Source organism: Amphiura filiformis, chromosome 1 (assembly GCF_039555335.1).
Source record: "Amphiura filiformis chromosome 1, Afil_fr2py, whole genome shotgun sequence".
In the NCBI taxonomy this organism is placed as follows: domain Eukaryota; kingdom Metazoa; phylum Echinodermata; class Ophiuroidea; order Amphilepidida; family Amphiuridae; genus Amphiura; species Amphiura filiformis.
In genome coordinates this window covers 13,840,950-13,862,913 of record NC_092628.1, presented here as the reverse complement: position 1 = coordinate 13,862,913, position 21,964 = coordinate 13,840,950, and the positions used below count along the sequence as shown (strand labels likewise).

The 21,964-nt window shown below is 35.9% G+C and overlaps 2 protein-coding genes across 2 annotated transcripts in view; one reads left to right on the top strand and one right to left on the bottom strand.

Moving 5' to 3' along the window:
• Window positions 1-21,964, bottom strand: part of LOC140157305 (thyrostimulin alpha-2 subunit-like) — a 196,026-nt gene that overhangs the window by 146,065 nt on the left and 27,997 nt on the right. The gene's annotated exons all lie outside the window — the stretch shown is intronic.
• Window positions 351-998, top strand: LOC140155973 (craniofacial development protein 2-like). Its single transcript, XM_072179016.1, has one exon. It carries the CDS (start codon window positions 351-353, stop codon window positions 996-998), a length of 648 nt encoding a protein of 215 aa, XP_072035117.1.

Here is a 21,964-nt window from a genome sequence, read left to right as displayed (position 1 = left end):
GGAATGTGGATACATACAACAGGTATTGTTCATTACCTTGGCGGATGAGAAAGTATTTTCCAACGGCAAAGGGCGTACGAGGAGAAATCCCACCGGCCATTAGACATCCATAAGCTGAAAGTCATTTTAGCTCCAGCTATGGGTTAAATAGTCATCAGCGGTCAACAGCACTGATGTATGTGTGGCGGCGAAAGAACCAGAAAGTGTTCAACGGCAAAACACAAAGACACAAAGCTAGGTACCTGGTATCCAGGGAAAGGGTTTGTGTAAAGATGAGGCTACTACTGTCAAAGTTCAGGAATGGCTCACTACTGTTGGTACGGAAGGACCTGGCCACCCACCGTATCTAAATGGCCTTGAATGTTATGAGAGTACAGAATCTAAGGAAAACGAGGGTATCGGATGGTGCGACCCGCAGGCCAGGAGATACGTCAACTGCTACTGGGGAAGAGAGAGATGCTGCTCAAAGTACACCTGTCAGTGATGACGGAACAGGATCAAAGCCTATTGTAGGAAATTCTGTTCTTGACGGTCTCGGGAAGGAAAGGAACAGCACCCCTTTGAGGAAACCAATAAATGTCGCTACATGGAATGTACGTAGCATGTCAGAAGGGAAGGTGGAAATAGTAGAGAAGAAGATGATTGCCAAAGATATCCAGATATTGGGAGTATCGGAACTGTGGTGGCTCGGACAAGGACTATTTAGAACTGATGGTGGCAATATGGTCATCTACTCAGGAATGGAAAGCGGAAAGAAACGAAAAGGAGTTGGTTTCATTGTCGAGAAGTCAATTACCAAGTCTGTGATAGGATATAACCCAGTCAATGAGAGGGTGATGACCTTAAGACTACAAGGAAATCCCATCAATATTTCTGTGATGCAAGTATATGCACCTACAACAGATGCACCCTCAGAGATCATAGAGTTCTATGAGATGATCCAGGGAACATTAGACAGTATTCCAAAGAGAGACCTGCTCATTGTACTGGGTGATTAGAATGCCAAAATTGGAAAGAGCAGTGAAGAGTCGGACATTGTAGGCAAACATGGGCTTGGAACCAGAAATGAACGTGGAGACAGACTGTATGATTTCTGTGCGATAAATAACTTGGTCATCGGAAACACACTTTTCGAACATCATCCACGAAGGCTGTGGACTTGGTCAAGCCCTGGTGACAGAACAAGAAACCAGATTGACTACATCATGGTTCAGAAGAGATGGAGGTCAACACTCCAAAATGTACGGACAAGACCAAGTGCAGATTGTGGTAGCGACCATCAACTTCTTATAGCCAAGTTAAAATTGAGATTGAAAGCAAAGAAAGGAAGCAGACCACCAATCAGGTATGATGTTGATAACATCCCGGTTCAGTATGCTGTTGAGGTAAAGAACAAGTTTAAGCAGTTAATGAAAGTGATCGTGGAGGAACAGACACCAAATGAACTGTGGGAGGACATAAAGGAAACAGTCAAGAATACAGCCAAGAAATACATCCCGAAGAAAAGGAGAAGAAAGCAACCCTGGATATCACAACACACACTGGATTTAGCTGACAGCAGGAAAGAAGCAAAAGCAGCTGGTGATCAGAATAAAAGGTCACGCCTGAACAAGGAGGTTGCTAAGAGTGTAAAGGAAGATATAAGAGGAACTTCATCGAAAGAAAATGTCAGGAAATGGAGAGATGTAAAGGTGATTCGAAAGCGGCCTTTTGGCATAGCAAAGGAGTTAACAAAGAAGTGGGTTCCAAGAATGTATGTAATAAATGATGTAAATGGCATTACACTAACTGAAAGTGACGATATCAAGAAAAGGTGGTTGGAATATAGCACCAAACTGTTTGAGGCACAAGACCAACAAGTGTGAATCTGCAGTCAGGACAAGTAATGTAGATACTGAATGGTTCAAGATTGGAAGAGGGCTGAGACAGGGCTGCATATTGTCACCAAACCTGTTTAACATTTATTCAGAGGACATCATAAGAGAAGCTTTGGACGGGTTTACTGGTGGAGTCAAATTTGGCGGTAGCAGTATCACAAATCTACGCTATGCTGATGATACCACCCTAATATGCAGCAGTAGAGAGGAACTGCTGGCCCTTTTGAAATGCATCAAGGAAGCCAGTGAGGAGAAAGGCCTGTTGCTAAATGCCAAGAAGACTAAAGTAATGGTTATTGATAGAAATGGAACTGGAGAGGACTTTGTGATAGATGGTCAAAAGATCGAGGAGGTTAAACAATTTGAATACCTGGGTTCAATGATAGACAACAAAGGTGATAGCACATCTGAGATCAAAAGAAGATTAGCTATGGCAAGGACAACAACTCAGAGTATGTCAAAGATCTGGAAGAGTCGTGGTTTATCAATCAACCTCAAGGTATGGTTACTCCGTGCAACAGTCTTCTCAATTGCTACATACGGGTGCGAATCCTGGGCAATAACAAAGAATGACAGGAGGAAGATAGATGCATTTGAGATGTGGTGCTATAGGAGGTTGTTGGGAGTATCTTAGAAAGACAAGAAGACAAATATCTGGGTCCTGAATAAGATTGGCACAGACGTAAACATCAAAAAGTCCATCATTGAGAGGAAATTGCGCTACTTTAGCCACATTGTAAGAAAGGATGGTGGAGTTGAGAAGCAGATTCTTCAGGGAGCTGTGGAAGGCCATCGTGGAAGGAGACGTCCGTCAACATCTTGGACAAATGAGGTAAAGAACGTTTCATCACACGGAATGTATGGTGCAACACGTTTGGCTTTTGATAGAAGTAGATGGCGTACTCTTGTGAAGACCACAGCAGCGCAATCCTGCGCCATCTGACCCAGAGAGAAAGATTAAATGAAGATTTTCTAATTCGCCTAATTTTGTGTACTTCCCACGACACAATGTAACCTACGCGTACCTTTATAAAAGATATTAAAGAAAGATAGACCGATTCTCTTGGTATTGATTCGTAGCAATATATTTTGCATAACAGCGTTGCATTTGCATATCTGTTCTGCATTAACTTCGAAAGTTACCTGCCAACAAAGTATTATTTGTGTTTGGATAATTGGCAGAGTGTTTGGATAATGGGAGATAGACAAAGGGTTCATGCCCATAATGAATAGGGTAAGTCTCTCGGAGTGCCAATTTGTCCGAACGAGCAACTTTTAAGAATTACAGTATTGGTGCTTTTTAAATTATTACAGAGTCATTATTTTTTTATTTTTCCAACCGTATTATATTTTGGATAATCTATCCAAGCCAAGTGGGGTCTCCCCCATAAGTTGTCTTACCCGGACTTTCCTCTTATACATATTATTTAAGTTCACTGACGTTCGTCAGATGCTAGTTTAAAAACGATATAACATGTATGCCAGAAGCTCTTGAACACTAAGTTATTCTGACTTCAACCGGTGCTTGATTTTGTATCTAAATTTTGTCCAAATACTGAAACATATTGTTTAAACCAAGACATTTAGCAGATCGCTGGGAATATGTAATGCCGTGATTTAATTTTGTGTGTGTTAGTTATCCTAGACCTTTTAACAAGGTTATTAGCTTCTTAGCCTGTATTGCTGTTAATGTTAAATTGTTGAAAGAGTGATTGTGGGGCCATAGTGGTCAGTGAAAATGTTTTAAGGATTTGTCGGTTTGGCATAGTTCAAAATTGTAGCTCGCCAGGTTTGTTCTTCAGTAATTACTGTTCATTCTAAAAAAGACAGAAAGCTTTTCATTTGATGCTTAATAATACGCTACCGATACTTCATGAGCCTCTCGAGTTATCAATGTTTTGCTTATATATTTTTAATTAAGCCAGTACACAACTCCACGATATTAATGGTGTGTTACTATTAGCTTATAGTCTAGACTTCTATAACCCAAGGGTTGAATACAACAGGAACTAATAGCATGTTACATACTAAGGTTATTGTGATATATCTCACTCGTGATGGGAGTAACTACCGGACGTTGCCTTTCGTATTTCTCTGGAGTTTTCTGCCTCGTCAACCATTTACCACAAAACGATTCAACTACACAGTACTCATATAGATTTATTAAGAAAAGACAAGGGCTAAATGCATATCAAAATCCTCGCCTTCTGGGAAAAGTGTAAAATAAAACAGTTATTAACAAGGTGTCAACTGTGACGACTTTTGTAAAATGCTGTAGCTTTCGTCTCACTAAAGCACAATTCTGCTGTGACATCGATTACGAAAATAGGGTTGCTTCTATCCCCTCTAGATTTTCCCAAATGTTCCATGCTGTCGTAATTGCACCTTGCATGTAGTTTGAGCATTTGCCGTCCTAAAATACCAAAATAGGTGATAATAATATTTCCAAATGAGGCTACTGTGACATTATGAGCACGTCATACATACAACAAAAATAAAAGCATAGATAATAACAGAAAATATATAAAATATAGATAGGTGCGTATATTAAGTACAATAGTTGAATACCGTATGTCAAGAAGCTACAAAGAGTGATATTACTATTGTTACAGGTTAATTATCACCATACGCACACGTCTTCAAAACATAAAAAGATGATATATGTTTAGTCAAACACAGACGCTTTGGAGTGCACTAATAGGGAGTTACTTTAAAATAATCAATAATTGTTTATATACATATTTTTTGAAACCTACTTCCATAAAAACATATTCATCGGAAGCACATTAATACGAGCGTACTTCTTCTCGCGGTTGAGTCTCGAAAACTATGTCTCCTACTTTTGTCTCGGTGTATTTGTTTTCTGCTTGTTATAATATAGTATAATGTAAACATTTAGCGATCCACTTGAATATCTCGCGATTTGTTATTGAGTAGACCTATACTATACAGGCCTTGAAGTTACTTGGAGTCTAGTACAGCGAAGGAGCCATGATTTGAAACAAGCTGAAAGTTACAATTGGTTGAAAATAGGCCGATTTAGCATGATTTTTACAGATTTACCTGGGCACGGTCCTGGGTTCACTTAAATCAAGCTTCAACCTTATTTCTAAAATATGAGTCGAGTCAGTCCTCAATTTGATTTTGTGACTGAAACCAATAATCTGTTCCTGGAATTTGTTCAAGGGGCTTAGGGTGTGACACGTTCGTGTTAAACATTAATCATGTACTATTTCACCTTACACGTGCTTCCGAGTGCAATTAACTGATCTAAACGATCTAATTAACGAACAATAAACCCTCATGCGTCCACAAAACAATCTGGCTTAATTTTAATATCTTAACAACATCATTTTCAAAGCTTTAATCACAATCTATGAAAAAATAATAATAAAAGACTTCACTTAGCTAAAAATTCTTTAAATAAGCGAGGAAGTTTGGTAACAACAATTTTAATTTGGATAACTATTTCATTTAGTGATTTTAACGATGCGTGAGAATCATTAATAAGTTGTAAAGTACAGTCATCTATTGGTAATCAATAACTGTGTTTCCTTGGCGACTGGTTTGAAGATATTAAACGCGCCTGAACATTGTTAATTTTTATAGTGATTTTACGGCCTCGAAGAACAAGGGCGTTTAGAGGACAACGTGATTTGGTGAGTTTTATTGAATGTGTTGTGTAAGTACTTTTAGATATACGTCCTATTCCATGCGGGCTTGAGTAGAATATGTTTACCAAAGGCCGAATGAATTTAGTTATCTTCCTCAAGTATTACCTTACACCGCGAGTCTGACACAACGTTGTAACTGCATTGATTAACATTTTGGATTTTACCGTAAAAGTAATAAAGTATTACAAAGGAATCGTCTGACAAATACACCCCCTGAAATCCAATCCATTGTATTTGTTGTAGACGACACAATGTTTTCTTTCTGTTTTCTGATCAAACAAACAACACCAATTTAATAGTAACAGTAAACAAGAACAAGTTAGGTATCGGTGATTGTAAGGGTTATTTCAATCGATTTTACCTTCTCATCTTAATATCACTCAAGTTTTTATCTAATTAGATAATCGTTCGGATAGTACTCTGGTATTAGCTTATTTCGTTCATTTCTAGTATTAAAGGTGTATTAACCACCACACCTTATTGTTAGGATGAATATGTGAACGAGTGGAACTCTTTTTCAATTATTTGTGTTTTACAACTTACCCTCCATAATTTACCGCTTGCCCGAGACGTTTATAGCTGTATTTGTATAAGAGTTCTTCGTATGGGAATAGGAGTTTATCGACAAAGACTAAGTAATTTTTAAAGTTTATATCGAGAAAAACAGAACAGTCATCGGAAACCAATATTGTTATTATTATACTTTGTATTTCTACAGCTTGGTCCGGTAATTTATGTTAAAGTTTTACTCTTGTATAATTATATAACATTATACATATTTAGCGCCTTTTCTTCTGAGTTCCACGGACAGCTTTAGACATCTGTTGTTTTATTCATGGTTTAACGCAACAAAAATGTGCTTTTAGATAACTCTATAAGCCCATGGGATGCTTTACAAAACAAAGAGTTCACATGTTGTAAGTACCCACCTACGGTTTTTTTTCTTCCGTGGTCGGAGCTGTGCATATCGCGTACACGAGCGTAAACACACAGGCGATAAATAATTACGCTGATTGGCTGAGCAACAGTCTTGAAAACAAGACAGCTTGACAATTGGTCGTCGGCGCGTATAAGGGGAGGAGTCCGGCGCCACTTCTACGTGATCGCCGATCTCCAGCGAGTCCCTCGACCACGGAAGAAATAAAAAATTAAGACTTCTTAAAATAAATCAAAACGTTGTTGTCGAAGGTAAGCATTTACGAAAGTTGTTGTTTGCCTCTTTTGCTACATACATTTGGTCCAATGGGCTATTCCATTTAAAATTCACACTACCCCTGTGGAAGATTTTGGAAATATCTGCCACAGGGGGAGTGTGAATTTCAAACGGAATGAGCACATTGGGCAGCACCATTTGAATTCTTCCCCTGAGGGAGAGTGAGTTTCAAATGGAGCTGCTAATGTGATAATTCCATTACGTTGCGTTTCGGTCACAATGATTTTGAAAGTTCCTATTTTGTCCATTCAACTCTCACAAAGTGTGCAGAATATTCTAAACCGTAGAGTATATTCTGCATGCTTTGCAAGACTTCAATAGACCAGGGTGCAATTTTCAAAGCTGCATCTTTTCGTACATAATGAACCATCTGGCACTGTAAATTAAACAAAATAGGCGACCACTATCTTCTACCCTTTTGTGAAAAATTTCATAAACAACTTTTTAATTTATTTAAAAACTCTCAGGAGGAATCGTTTGTCTTGTTTCAAGTATTTGGAAGTGTTCTGACATTGCATATAATATCTAGCTTGCTTTAAAATGACAGGCTTGATATTTTAGTTTATTTAGGAGAGTTTAGCCATTTCTTCTAATTGTTTGAATCAAATGATTGCTTTTTTAGGTATATTGTTAAAAATTAAATGGCGTCGGTTTAATTTCATGGGTTTGGCTTTTTGATTTCAATGACGAGTTTATATAAACGCATTAGCTTTCTTTTCATAAAATAGTTGTTTAAATATATTTTTTAAATACAGGTACCTCAATAAATCATATTCAGTACCCAGGTACACGTGTCAAAATGTCAATATTGAATCGATATTATAAAGCAGATACGTGTCATCATTTTAACTTTTAAAATACAAAAATGCAAATTAGTCATATCTTGGATATTCGACATCACTATCTATACTAAATTAAATGAATTTTACCTCAACTTGCAATCGTTAATATTAAAATAGACCTTCAAAGACTTAACCTGCTATCACAGTAGGGGTTCCTCGTTATTATCTAGGCCTACTCAATCATTGAAGCATCCTGATGGTAGCTCGCTTGTACACCAACGTCATATCAAATTAGTGTTTGTATAACCAAGTACAATGCAAGTAAAATGTTTATAATAGAGCAGATTGCGTCTTGAAGTTATACTTATGTAACATGAGATCCCTGCAAAAATCATGCCTATGTCCAGCCTAGATAGTTTATGTCTTTTCTGTTTAATATCTTCTATGCTTTTGTTTTTATTATATGTATGACGTGTCACAGTAACCTCATTTGAAAATTATTGCCAGCTATTTTAATATTTTAGGACAGAGAATCTTCAAAGTTACATGCAAGGTGCAATTACGTCAGCATGGAACATAACAATAGTTTGGAAAAATCTAGAGGGGATAGCAGCAACCCTAGTTTCGTAATCCGTGTCACGGCAAAAATGTACTTTAGTGATGTTACAACATTTTACAAACTTCATCACAATTGACACATTGTTGATAACTTTGCTATTTTACACCTTTCCCAGAAGGTACGTATTTTAATATTAATTTTGCCCTTGTATTTTCTTAATAAACGTGTATGAGTAGTTGAATCGTCTTTTGGTGAAGGGTTGACGAGGCAGAAACTCCAGAGAAATATGAAAGGCTACGTCCGATAGCTACTTCTATCATGAGTGAATTGAAATACAATCAGTAGTAGTTAACATGCTATTGGTTCATATTACAGTCAACCCTCGGGTTACACAAGTCTAGACTGTAAGCTAATAGTAACACACCATTAATATCGTAGAGTTGTGTACCGGCTTAATTAAAAATATAGGTAAAACATTGATGACTCGACAGGCTTAATAAAGTATCAGTAATGTATTATATGAAAACTGATAAGCTTTATTAGATTGTCTAACAAAACATAAAATGTTCAATTCTAGACCTAGACAATCCCAACAGTTATCACACTACGCATATATTTTATAGCTATTTTTAACATTGATTCTCGTTTCCTCGTTTCTATATCAAATTATTTATCTTCTTATGCTTTTTTGTGGTAATTTTATTCTATAATCTGCACATTTGTGTGGAAATTGAGGGCGCTATCTACATGCATTTTAAACTTAAATAAGCCAGATAATATGTGTTATTCCTTACATTTTATGATAAAAAATGGTTTTTTTTAATTTATTTCTTGGCATTTGCTTGCTTTGTTCTAATGCAAATGTACAAGTGTCTACCACTTTTAAAGATACAAGCAAGATTTAAGATAAATAGCAACATCATTGTTTTTCTCAAAAATGACTACAGTTTACATGCCATCAAACAACCGTGCTCCATCAACCATTTAATATTGACAGCAATATCCAGAATTGCAGCTAAAAAGCAAATAACCTTTTGAAAACAATAACACACACAAAATTGCTTAACGGTGTTACTTATTCTCAAAGATCTGCTACATTGCGTAGTATGAACATCATATTTTAGTATTTGGACAAACCTTAGATACGGAATCGGGCACCCGCTTGAAGTCAAACACACTATCGGTATACCAAAAGGGAATAACTTAGTGTTCAGCAACTTCTGTCGTACATGCAATACCCGTTTTTCTGACGACAATCTGACGAATGTCAGTAAACATAAATAATATGTGTGAGAGTAGTGTAGACAAGGTCGGGTAAGACAACATACGGAGATACACTATTTTGTTTGGAAAGATTACCCAAATTAAAATAACGATTGGACATTTTAGGATTAATGATTTCGTACATTTATTGATAATTTGACTTAAAGAGAATTGCCCTAGTCATTATGGTCATGTACCCTTTGTCTCTCTCCCATTATCCAAACACTTTGCCCATTATCCAAACGCATGTAATACTTTGTTGGCAGATAACTTTTGAAGTTAAAGCAGGACTAATGAAAATGCTAATATGCAAAATATTTTGTTACAATTCAACACCAAGAGTATCAATCTATCTGCCTTTAATATCTTTATAAAGGCACGATCTTCCTTCAATATCTTTATAAAGGCACGCGTAGATATATTGTGTCGTGTGAGGGACACAAATTGGACTAGAATAGAATAGAATAGAATATTGGCTATATGCATGGTGTTCAGCTGTATTCGTGCCTTGTTGTCGTTTTGTGGTGGGCAGATTTCGCCACTCCAAACATGTGGTGGGCGGATCATACATGACACAACATAGTAAAACAAATTTTCACATTGTCAGACATTTATAATAATAACATAACGTGTTAACGTGTTAACAACCAAAAGGGACACATTTGTGGCATTCAATATCGTGCAGTCGTCCACTTATATCAGACAAAGGAATGTTTGCGAGCTATATGTCAAGGGGAAATGTCGTATGTGACGCGCAGTCATGGAAACTGGGTCTTGGTTACCAAGTTCTACGCAATGTATCAGCGGAAAACAATTAAAATTTAGAATTTTATTTGAACATTTTTTTGTCATCCTATCATAGTATGTTTGGCCACCTATTTCACTCAACATTAATATTAGCGATATTCTCTTTGATTTTATCACATATTCAACAAATGCACCTGTTGACTATTCAAAGGGAAAATATCATGACCCAAAATGATTTACGGAGGAGAACGTAATGTTTTAACTCTACGTACCAGCCATTGCGAGGTTTTATTGTAATTTAGTTCTGCACCTTTTGTTTTAAGGTTAAGAGTTATTATTTGCTTAGTTTTAAGTACTTATAGGATTATGATATGGGGAAATCCTTTAAGAAATAACATACCACTGCTAGTAGGTGATCAGTGATGACTTTTAAAGAGCGATGCATTCATAATGGACACTTGTGAACGTCAAAATGATAGGTATTCTAAAAGAAAGTCCAAGTACGATTATACGAGTTATAGTTCCAAGTATGACCTTTCGCGACTTACCGTCACACCACAATCTATTTCGCTACATGAAAGAACTTCAACAACAACGCAAAAGAAACAACAATAATATCATAAAACAATAAAGTAAGACAGCAACGACAACAACAATAACATATTGCTAGAAAAAGTGGAAACATTTATAGTCGAGAAACAACTTAAGGAAATTCACGTCAAATATTTGTGATTATAAGGTCCAGAAGCAGCTTTAAGGGGTGGTGCAATAATCATGTGTACCCCAAAGATTTTTTGCGGAGCCAAAGGAGGAAGCATTTTTGGCAGGTCGAAAGGGAGTGAGCAAGCAATTTTCGGCAGGTCTCAAGGGGCAAGGTGCATTTTTGCCAATAAAGTTTTTCTGGTATGTTAAGGTCTTCAGCAGAGTTATAAATTGGTTTCAACCGTTAATCACAAAAACGTACCATATTAAAAAACTGCACTAATAGAAAAGGTTTCCAAAATGATTTATGGAGTGATTAACCTGTTTACAAAATTGATTTTGTGTAGGGGCGTGTGTGTGGGGGAGGGGGTGACACATAACATATTAAACATTATGAATTTATTGGACAACAGTCAGTTTCAGGTGCAATAATATACTGTTTGATATCCTGTGTTTACAAACTAGCGTTCAATTATCTGACCTCCCAACCAAGAAACTTATTTCCAACCTGTCTCATGTTGAATTTGTAGACAAGAAGGGTCTCATGTTACGTGTAATTTCAAGACGCAATCTGCTCTATTATAAACATTTTACTTGCATTGTACTTTGTTATATTGGAATAAAACAAGCAAAAACTAATTGGATATGACGTTGGTGTACAAGCGAGCCACCGCCAGGATGCTTTTAAGAATAAAATATTGTGTAAATCATTACGAGCAACACCTACTAAAAATTAAAACGCTATGCAATAGCAGGTAAAGCCTTTGCTAAATTGTGAGTAAAACTGAAGATCTATTTTAATATTTAGTATTGCAATTGAGGTAGAATTCATTTAATTTAAATTATGATGTCATATATCAATAATATGACTAATTAGCACTAATTATTCACAAGATAAAGTACACATTGCAAAAATATAGCGGTCGAAATATATTTCCCAATTGATATATATTACATTTTGTATATGAGCTGAAATGACGAAAGTATCCGCGTTATATAGTCGATGTGTACCTGGGTATTGGATCTAATTTATTTATTATTTATTGAACATTTATTATAATATTTATGACAAGACAGCTAATGCGTTTATATAAACTCAATAAACACCATATCAAAGGACACTCATTTTGTCAACAATACATACCTAAAAAGTAATTATTAGAGTCATACAATTAAAAGAAATTACTAAACTCTCCTAAATAAACTAAAATTTAGATTATGTAAAACCAGGCCTCTTTCAAATACTCGAACGGAATGATTTCTAACAGTGTAAATTGAACTAAAATGTGTGAAACAAACAAGGCAATCAACAAATGTTAAGTATATTTAATTTCGCCAACAACCTTGTCCATTATTTTGCCTTTTATGAGTACTTACAACAAGCGAACCCTTTATTTTGTAAAGTATCCCATGGGCCTGAAGAGTTTTCTACAAGCACATTTTTATCGCGTCAAAGAATGAATAAAACAGCAGATGTCCAAAGCTGTCCGGCTTGTGTGTGGGTAAATTGGTGTAATAATTCCCGGGATATACCGCGGGGATCTTGGCAGAAAAGGTGCCAGAATATGTATTATGTGATATAATTATACAATAGTAAAACATTAACATAAATTACAAGACTAAGCTGTGACAATACTAAGTGAAGAAGTACATAAACTGTTCTAGTATTATTACACTAACAATAATTTTGTTTCTGATTACTGTTTTTGTTTTGTTTTTCTCGATAAATATTTTAAACATTACTTCGCAAACTTAGTTAATAAACGCCTATTTCCATATGAAGAGCCCTCACTTTTCTTTGAAAGATAATGCAGATATATTGTGAGTACAATGCTTGCATTTAGTATTGGTCCACTGGAAAAATCCAGCTATAAACGCCTCAGGCAAGCTGTAAATGCTGGCGGGCAATTGAAAAATAGTTCCACATGTTCACATTATTCTTTCTAACAATAAGGTGCAGTGGTTAATACACTTTAATATTAGAAATAATTTAATAACCTAATAATATTAATCCAAACGACAAGCCAACTAAAAACCCAGTAACTTGTGCAGGTAAAACCATTTAAAACAACCCTTGTAAATAAGTTCCTACAATAAAATTGTTGTTGTTTGTTTAATCAGAAAACAGAAAGATAGCATTGTGTTGTCTACACCAAATACAACAATGAATTGGATTTCTGGGGGTGTATTTGTCAGACGATTCCATTGTAATACTTAATTACTTTTACAGTCAAATCCAAAATGTTAATCAATGGATTTACAACTTTGTGTAATCCCGTAGTGTAAGATAACACTGAAAGAAGATAACTGAATTTATTCGGCCTTTGAAAAACATGCTCTACTAAAACCCCGCAATCTAAAATTACTGACATAATGACACATCACATAACAAAATCGCCAAATAACGTTGTCCTCTAATTGCTCTTCGAGTCATTATCACTATAAAACATAAAATGTTATTGATTACCAATAGATGACTGTACTTTACAACTTTTATATTAATGATTTTCACGCGTCATTAAAATTACTAAATTAAATAGTTATCCAAAATATAAAATTGCTCTTACCGAATTTCCTTCCCTATTTAAAGAATTTCAGCTAATGCAAGTCCTTTATAGTAATTTTTCATAGATTGTGATTTTAATAGTGCTGAAAATGATTTCTATAAGATCAAAAATTAAGCAACATTGTGTTATGGACGTATGAGGGTTTAATGTTCGTTAATTAGATATGACAAGATCGATAAGATCAGTTAATTGCACTCGGAAGCACGTGCAAGGTGAAATAGTACATGATTAATGTTTAACACGAATCTGTTTTAATATAATAAGATATTATATTACTCTCTTAACACAATCTGTGTCACACCTTAAACTGCTTGAACAAATTTGTTACAGTCGCAAAATCAAATTAAATGTTTTATTTTCATTTATGTCTGCGAGTGTGTTTGACAAAGTAGACCAGTTTTATTGATAGAACTGATAGAACTATTTCTGAACACATTGGGTCTTCCCTCACCATAGTCTTGACATTTTATATAATATATTAACCAGTTAGTAATTCTAGATAGTTTATTGTCCATTCACATTATTGCTAGTAATTGTCTATGTTTAACAGGAAAACGGAGAGATAGCATTGTGTGTTCACTTGTATAATGCTGAGAGAAGCAATGTTAAAGGCCAATATTGGAATGTCATCTTTCCCTGGGTAAGATCTGACACCAGGCCAGCCCATGGCCAGAGGGTAACATGAGTAGGTTTGTTTCACCTTGAAGGCAAGGATAGTCTTGCAAATATGGGCCAACTTTCCCCTAGGCCATCTAATATGCCATGAATTAGTTGGACTACAACTGGTATCTACTGGTCAGTTTATACTCCTATTTCCACATCTGTTATTTTTATATGGGCCTTTAAGTACTGTTATGTAATGTAAGGAAAATAGTCATCAACAAGGCCCTTAACTTTTTGACTGAGCGACCGGATGTACACGCAAAAAAGTCCTATGGACTGCTCGCAACTGTTGTATGATAGTCCAACTACCATTTTAGAAATAACTACTCGATGTATCTGGGATAGCACTGAATGTTTATCCCTTCAAATCAACACATTACGGACTTTCTTATCGTATGTATTGCTTAGGCACCACATCGAATTTGGCATAATAACTTACAGTTGCATAGTGTTATTGTTTTTCATTTAAATAAAAAACGAATGTATTGCAAAAATGTTCAGGGTACGATAAAGAGTGCCATCGGTACCTCTTCGGGCACCGATAGCGCTATATGACCAAAAGAGATGTTGTGCCTTACTGAGCGATGCTTGACTAAGTATTCACGATGGAGTTATTTTAATTGAGACAAAGGGTTGTCCTTCATTTGGTAAATATCAATGGAACTCGCCGAATGGGGATTAACAAATTGTGTTGTTTGAAAAACGCTTCGAGAAGTTGTCCGAAATGTTTAAAGGCATACTCACAAATCCACCGGCTAATTACACCCTTTACTCTGATATCCACTTTGATATCAAATAATACATTTTGGTCTTGTGGGTATGCATGACCTTGATCATTAATCACTTATGTTTTTGTATTTTGTTGCATTCATTTCCTTGCGGCATCACGGACAGATGTGATTTTGGCTCATGGACACTGTATACCATGTGATATTGAGGCATTTGTCCTACATGAGAACCCAACATAGAAATAAAGTTGAAGCATGATATGCTACTGTAGCGGACCAATGACCATGCCCCGTGAAATTTGCTAAATTATACTAAACACCCGGCACCCACACACATCTCCACCGTAAATCATTTTTGGGTCATGATGTTTACCCTTTGAATAGTCAACAGGTGCATTTGTTGAATATGTGACGAAATCAAAGAGAATGTCGCTGATATTAATGTTGAGTGAAATAGGTGGCTAAATATAGTATTATAAAGCTAACAGATAATGGAAAAAGAGTGCGCAAATTCTTTTACTCTTTATTTTTTCCGCTTGTAATTTGCATATAACTTCAGTTCAATGTTAATGGAGTTTGCATCAAAACCAAACATATTTAAAGGGTCACTGATGATAAAACTAACAGCTCGGAATGTAATATTTGCGACTTTAGACCAATTTTCCTTAATTGTGTCACATACGACATTTCTCCTTTGACATATTTTGGTTAATAAAGGTAAGTGGGCGACTGCACGACATTAAATTGCACACATTTGTCCCTTTTGGCTGTTTTAAACACGCATCTGTTTTGTTATTATTATAAATGTATGACAACGTGAAAATGTGTTTTACTACTTTGTATCATACATGATTCGCCCACCCCACGTTTATAGTGAAGAAATCTGCCCACCACAAAACAACAACAAGGCACGAATAAAGCTGAACACTATATAGCCAATATTCAATTTTTAAGATAAATGAAGATTTTCTAATTCGCCCAATTTGTGTACCTCGCACAACACAATCTAATCTACGCGCGCCTTCATAATAAAAGATATTAAAGGAAGATGAAACGATTCTCTTGGTGTTCGTTGGTGGCATATTGCATAAGAGATTCACAAAAACTGTGACGCTTTTATGTATATCTGTTCTGCATTAGCTACAAAAGGTATCTGCCAACAAAGTATTATTATGTGTTTAGATAATGGGAAAGAGATAAAGGGTATATAACCATAATGACTAGGACAATTCTCTTGGAGTGCCATATCGACAGAACGAGCAACCTTTTTATGCATTACAGTATTGATGCTTTTTTAAATAAGCCAACTTATCAACAGGTGCACACACTTTATTCTTAAATTTTCAAACCGTTATTTTATTTTAGGCAATCTTTTATGATGAGGTCCTCCCATATGTTGTCACAAAATCCTTTATACGCTAATATACATTATTATTAAGTTCACTGGCATTCGTCAGATGACAGGTTAAGAAAGCTATAGCATGTACGCCAGAAGCTCTTACACACTAAGTTATTCCCTTGTGGTAGTACGTAACATGGGAAGTTAACATTATTTGACTTCGAGCGATGCTTGATTTCATATCTAAGGTTTGTCCAAATACTGACACATAATGTTCAAACTAAGACATTTAGCAGATCGCTGGGAATAAGTAACGCCGTTAGGTAATTGTTTTCATGTTAATATCCTGAATCTTTTCCCAAGGTTGTTCGCTACTTAGCTGCAATTCTCTATATTGTTATTAATATTAAATGGTTGATGGAGTGATGTTGGGGCCAGTGATCAGTGAAAATCTGTATATCATTCTGAACCTTGTGGGGTGAGCTGGAGCAAAGCGCACAATTTATTATAACTCACCAAGTTTTTCTTTAGGAGCTAAGTACTGTTCATTAAACAACATCCAATATCTACGGTTTAAAAAAAAAACAGAATGCTTTTCATTCGATGCTTTGTTAGTACATAATACGCTACCGATACTTCTTTTAGCCTGTTGAGTCATCAATGTTTTGCCTATATTTTTTAATTAAGCTGGTACACAACTCTATGATATTAATGGTGTATTACTATTAGCTAACAGTCTAGACGTAACCCAAGGGTTGAATACATCAGGAACTAATAGCATGTTAACTGCTAAGGTTGTTTTATTTCACTCGTGATGGGAGTAACTACCGGACGTTGCCTTTCGTATTTCTCTGGAGTTTCTGACTCGTCAATCGTCAACCATTCACCAAAAAAAGATTCAACTTCTCTAGATTTATTAACAAAGGACTAGGGCAAAATTCATATTAAATTCCGTGCCTCCTGGGACTAGGTGTAAAATAGAAAAGTTATTAACAAGGTGTCAACTGTGACGACATTTGCGGATTATGAAATGTTGTATACTCAGATACGTATAATTTTACCGTGACACGGATTACGAGAATAGGGCTTTGCTATCCCCTCTAGATTTTCCAAACTAATGTTCCATGCTGACGTAATTGCACCTTGCATCAGCTTTGATCATCCTCTGTCCTAAAATACCACAATAACTTTCAATAATTTCCAAAGGAGGTTAGGGTAACTTCTTTAGGAGTACGTCATCACAGAATTGGGATGTCATGTCTTCGATCTTCATGGCTAACTTTATTATATAATTCGCAGATTTTACATAGATATACGAAAGATACAATTAGTCAAAAAGGAGGTTTTTCACTGAAGACCACGAGCGTAGCTGACTGTGGGGATTGACCTTTTCGGTAAATCTCATAATCCCATAATTCATTGTGGTTAGACCTGAGATGTCGTCATTTGACGTCACGCCGACTTGCAATGCGCAGTAACGATGTTCATTAAACGACGTGAGCATCGGTATGACGTCAAATGACGACATCTCAGGTCTACTTGCAAGGGCTTATGGGATTTACCGAAAAGGTTATTATTTTATCTCAATAATGAACCTCAGGAGTGAGTCAACATTTGGTCTAAACTCTAGAGATTTTGTGGTTAGATTAAAGTTAACATGGTTAATAAGTGCAGATACTAAACAATTTTAGGGAGTTTTCCTTTCAGAGTACCAGCACCCCTCTTCTTAACACAAAATCATAACTTTTGAAAAAGCAATCAATAATTGGAATTCAATAGGAACGGGTTATTTAGCAGAAGTCTCATACATCTTGCCGACAACACGTTTGATGTTCAACAATGATCTGAAACCTTTAGTTCTGTCAGGTGACGCTATTGACAACTCCTATCAAAGATGCCATAGACGACTTCCAATGGATTCTCTTGATCAAAAGCTGGAGGTAGAAGATACAATAAATAAACAATTTAACGATGCTCTTTCCAAGATGTCGATGTAAAGCAGGAAGCGCAGATCCAACAGAACAATATTATTATTATTCATTGTTTGACTTCAGAAATCTCTTCAGAGACTTTGACTTTGATCAGTGAGCAAAGGACTGCAATCCACAAGGCTCCTTGTTCATATAGCAGAAAAGACATCAAATAAAAGTAGGCGAGTATACAAGAAAGCACAATATTTGAATTTTTCTTCACAGAATATGTCTAGAAGCTATAAAAACAGACGGTTACCATAGTAACAGGTTAATTGTCACCAAAAGAATGCGCCTTCAAAATATATGTTCAGTCAGACATAGAAGCTTTAGAGTGCATCAATAGGGAGCTACTTTAAAATAATCAATAATTGTTTACATACATATTTTCTAAAACCTACTTCCATAAAAACACAGACATTAATACGAGGGTACTTCTTCTCGCGGTTTGGTCTCGAATACTTTATCGTCTCCAACTTCTGTCTCGATGTATTTGTTTTCTGCTCGTTATATATATATAGTATAATATAAACATCTATAAACATATTTAGGGCACCCCTTGAATATCTGGAGGGTTGTAATAATTTGGTATACTAATGTTCCGGGACTATATTCTACTTCTGCAATATTATTTGAGGTCTTGTACAGCCGCGAAACCAGGATTTGAAACTAGTGAGCGGGGGTAAGAGGTTACAATAATTGGCTGAAAATAGGTTGATATAACATGAATTTACAGGGGGCACGGCCCTAGGTCCACTAAACAAGCTTTAACTTTATTTCTATGTTGCGTTCTCGTGTAAGACAAATGCCTCAATATCACATGGTAGATAGTGCCCGTGAGCCACTGCTATATCATATCTGTTCGTGTTACTGCACAAAAATTACTGCAACCAAATACTCCCAAATAAGCGATTTATGATCAAGGCTATGCATACACACAAGACTAAAATATATTATTTTATATCAAAGAGGATATCAGAGTAAAGTGGTGGTGGAATTAGCTTGTGTATATGTAAGTGTGCCTTTAAACATTTCAGACACCTCTTTGAAGCGCTTCTTAAACAATACAATTTGTCAATACCCATTCGGCGTGTTCCATTGATATTTGCCAAATGAAAGACAAATCTTATTCTCGATTAAAATAACTCCACCGTGAATACTTGGTCAAGCATCGCTCAGTAAGCAATACAGGCGATAAAAAAGTCCGTCATGTGTTGATGCAAACATTAAGTGCTATCCCACAATACATCGGGTCATTATTTCTGCAAAACATTTTATGGGCATATCTGTCACCTAAATGGAAGTATGTAGTTTCAAGTCTTTGATTTACATCTCGCAGGCAACGAAACATTGGACCTTTCGTAAATTTGTTGTAATCCCTTGTAATTCCATTCATGGTAAGCCACTGATGCGTTTCCAGTAAAGACAACCTCATAGTTTTCAATGGATGCACATTTTCAACATATAAATTACAAAAACTATTTGTTTCGTTCTATCCACTCGCACAATGTTTTGCAGGTTTTTCTTCTGCGGATAATACTCTAATATAACGAAGAAGATCTAGAATACGTCAAAGTGCGTAACACTTCTAAGAAAGGAATACATTCTTCTGTCAATCTAATAATATTTTTTAGAGTTGACATGATTTACGAAAGTATTTTCCAAATGATTTGTAAATCTAAATAGGAGACGCAGATTGGATTGATCAGGTCTTACGTAAGCTGTCAAACACATTCAAAGGAATTACAAATTACAAAAATCAAACCGAAAACTAAATTAAACACTAGAAAACTCACTGATTCCTTAATAACATATTAACACTACCTGCGATCATTTTTACACTACATGTGGTCAATCTTGTTGGGTGTCTTACAGACCACCCTTACCAAACTACTGGTGTCGGTTTATGTATCAAATCCGTCTTTTGCTATCAGTTATGAAACCTAGCCAGATGTCTAAATAGCATTATGATGAACCACGTTAGTCATACGTTGCTTCTGCAATGCAATGCATTCTGGGTAAAAATTAAATCATGCAATGGTCATGTGCTGTAATGTCTATAGACCGAAACATAATATCCGCCTTGGAAATAAGTATTAATGTTTGACAATGGACTTACAGTCCATCTAGACAATCATAAGTCTGTGCTGTTTATTCTTCAATTTGTTTTGTAATTAACTCAAAATCTAGACTGAGCAAGGGCTCGTAAAAATACCCATTTAAATATGGTTGAAGATGCCTAATACAAAATCTTATTGTTATAACTACGTTTAAGAACAACGTTTTTTAAATATATGTGTATTATCATTCGAAAAATGAATGATTAACTAGTCAAGTGGGGAGATGGTTAAAGTAAATCTAATAGGCTCTTATCACATTCTTCTACAGTATGTCGAATTATTAACGTTATATAAAAATCTCTCCACGCGGGTGTTGATTGCAGACGACAAGTGTCCATTTTTTTAATTCAAAAATTTCAGAATTGTACATTTTTATGACCGTTTTTGGAATCAGCATGAAAAATGCTTTAAAATGAGTGCAAACAAGCCTAGTATTGGTTCAGTGGCTTTTGAGATTGCTCTTGATATTTTGAGAAAATATCTCAAAACTTTGACTTTTTATGTTGAAGCCTATGGCTAGCACACAGAGTATTAAGAGTCAGGTTTAATCAAGTCATGCCGAATGGAAAGACATGGAAAAATTAATTGATTGATATGCCTGTTAGTATATTTTCCATTTATTTCATTCAAGCATGTGTGGCTTTAGAGATGTATCAGAATTGGTCTTTTCTTTTTAGAACATAATGGTCTGCCATACAAATTTTACATTTCCCAAGCACAACACCGCAACTGTAAGTTGAAACTCGAAACCTGTTGATGACTGCGTTAAGCATTAAGGTTTTACATACTCATGATGGGAAAATTGACATGTGTGTAAATATAATAATATATCAGTTGACTTTTTCCCATTTTTCAGTTTTGGCTACTGTTTCCCATTGTTATAGCTAGGCTCTCGCCAAAAGCTGTTATCAACATACTTGTACCATATGTCTTTATCACTCACCAACAAAGTATGAAGAAAGCGAATTGCATAAATTCGCTGCAATAAGAAAGTTAACTACCAGTAAGAAAAGAAGATGTGACATTAGGATCACTTTGCGTATAAATTGCTTATAAGATTCTTGATTGGAGCCAGACACGGAAGCTGATGACCGACTGACCAAATACTTGCCGGAGGAGAATTTCATACTTATAGAGCTGCTTTTTTAAAAGGAAGCAAACTTCATTGATTTGGAGTTGATTTAAGGTTTGTTAAGGCAATAACGACAACATCCAGCGACAATACTAACTTACGTCCTCGATGGTTTTGCCGAAAAAGGTTTTTGTGCGCAAATCGCGTCACGTATAGAAATATAATTCATATTTCGTCTAAACAACAACAAGAATGATTGCCCGAGGATAGATTATTTAGAAAACAGCTATCAACGATATCCTGCGAGAGCAAAGGGCAGGCGATGACGCAATAAACCCGGGCAAAAAACCTACCCTTAAAGTCATATTCGATGCTTTTTAAACCAAAAGCGTGTAAATCCGAACAATGAAAACCAAAGATTTTAATATTACGTAAATCTTAGTCTTGCTGGTGACGTCACAGAAACGAGACCAGTGTGCGCATGTGCATTCTGTCTTGTCGATGCGCGCACCTCGAACTTAATGCGAAGAGCGCAACATTCCCCAGGTGGCCGACCATATAGCTTTCATAAAAAGTGAAATTCGGATAAGCTTGTCAAGGCCAGTGAAACAATTACGCCAACATGTCTGGTAGGTGACACATAAGTAAGTGATCAGAAATTATGTAAAGAGATAATCAATGTACGCAT

Bases quoted from the DNA above. Each gene is read 5' to 3' on its own strand.
- LOC140155973 (XM_072179016.1), top strand. From the start codon at position 351: ATGGCCTTGAATGTTATGAGAGTACAGAATCTAAGGAAAACGAGGGTA.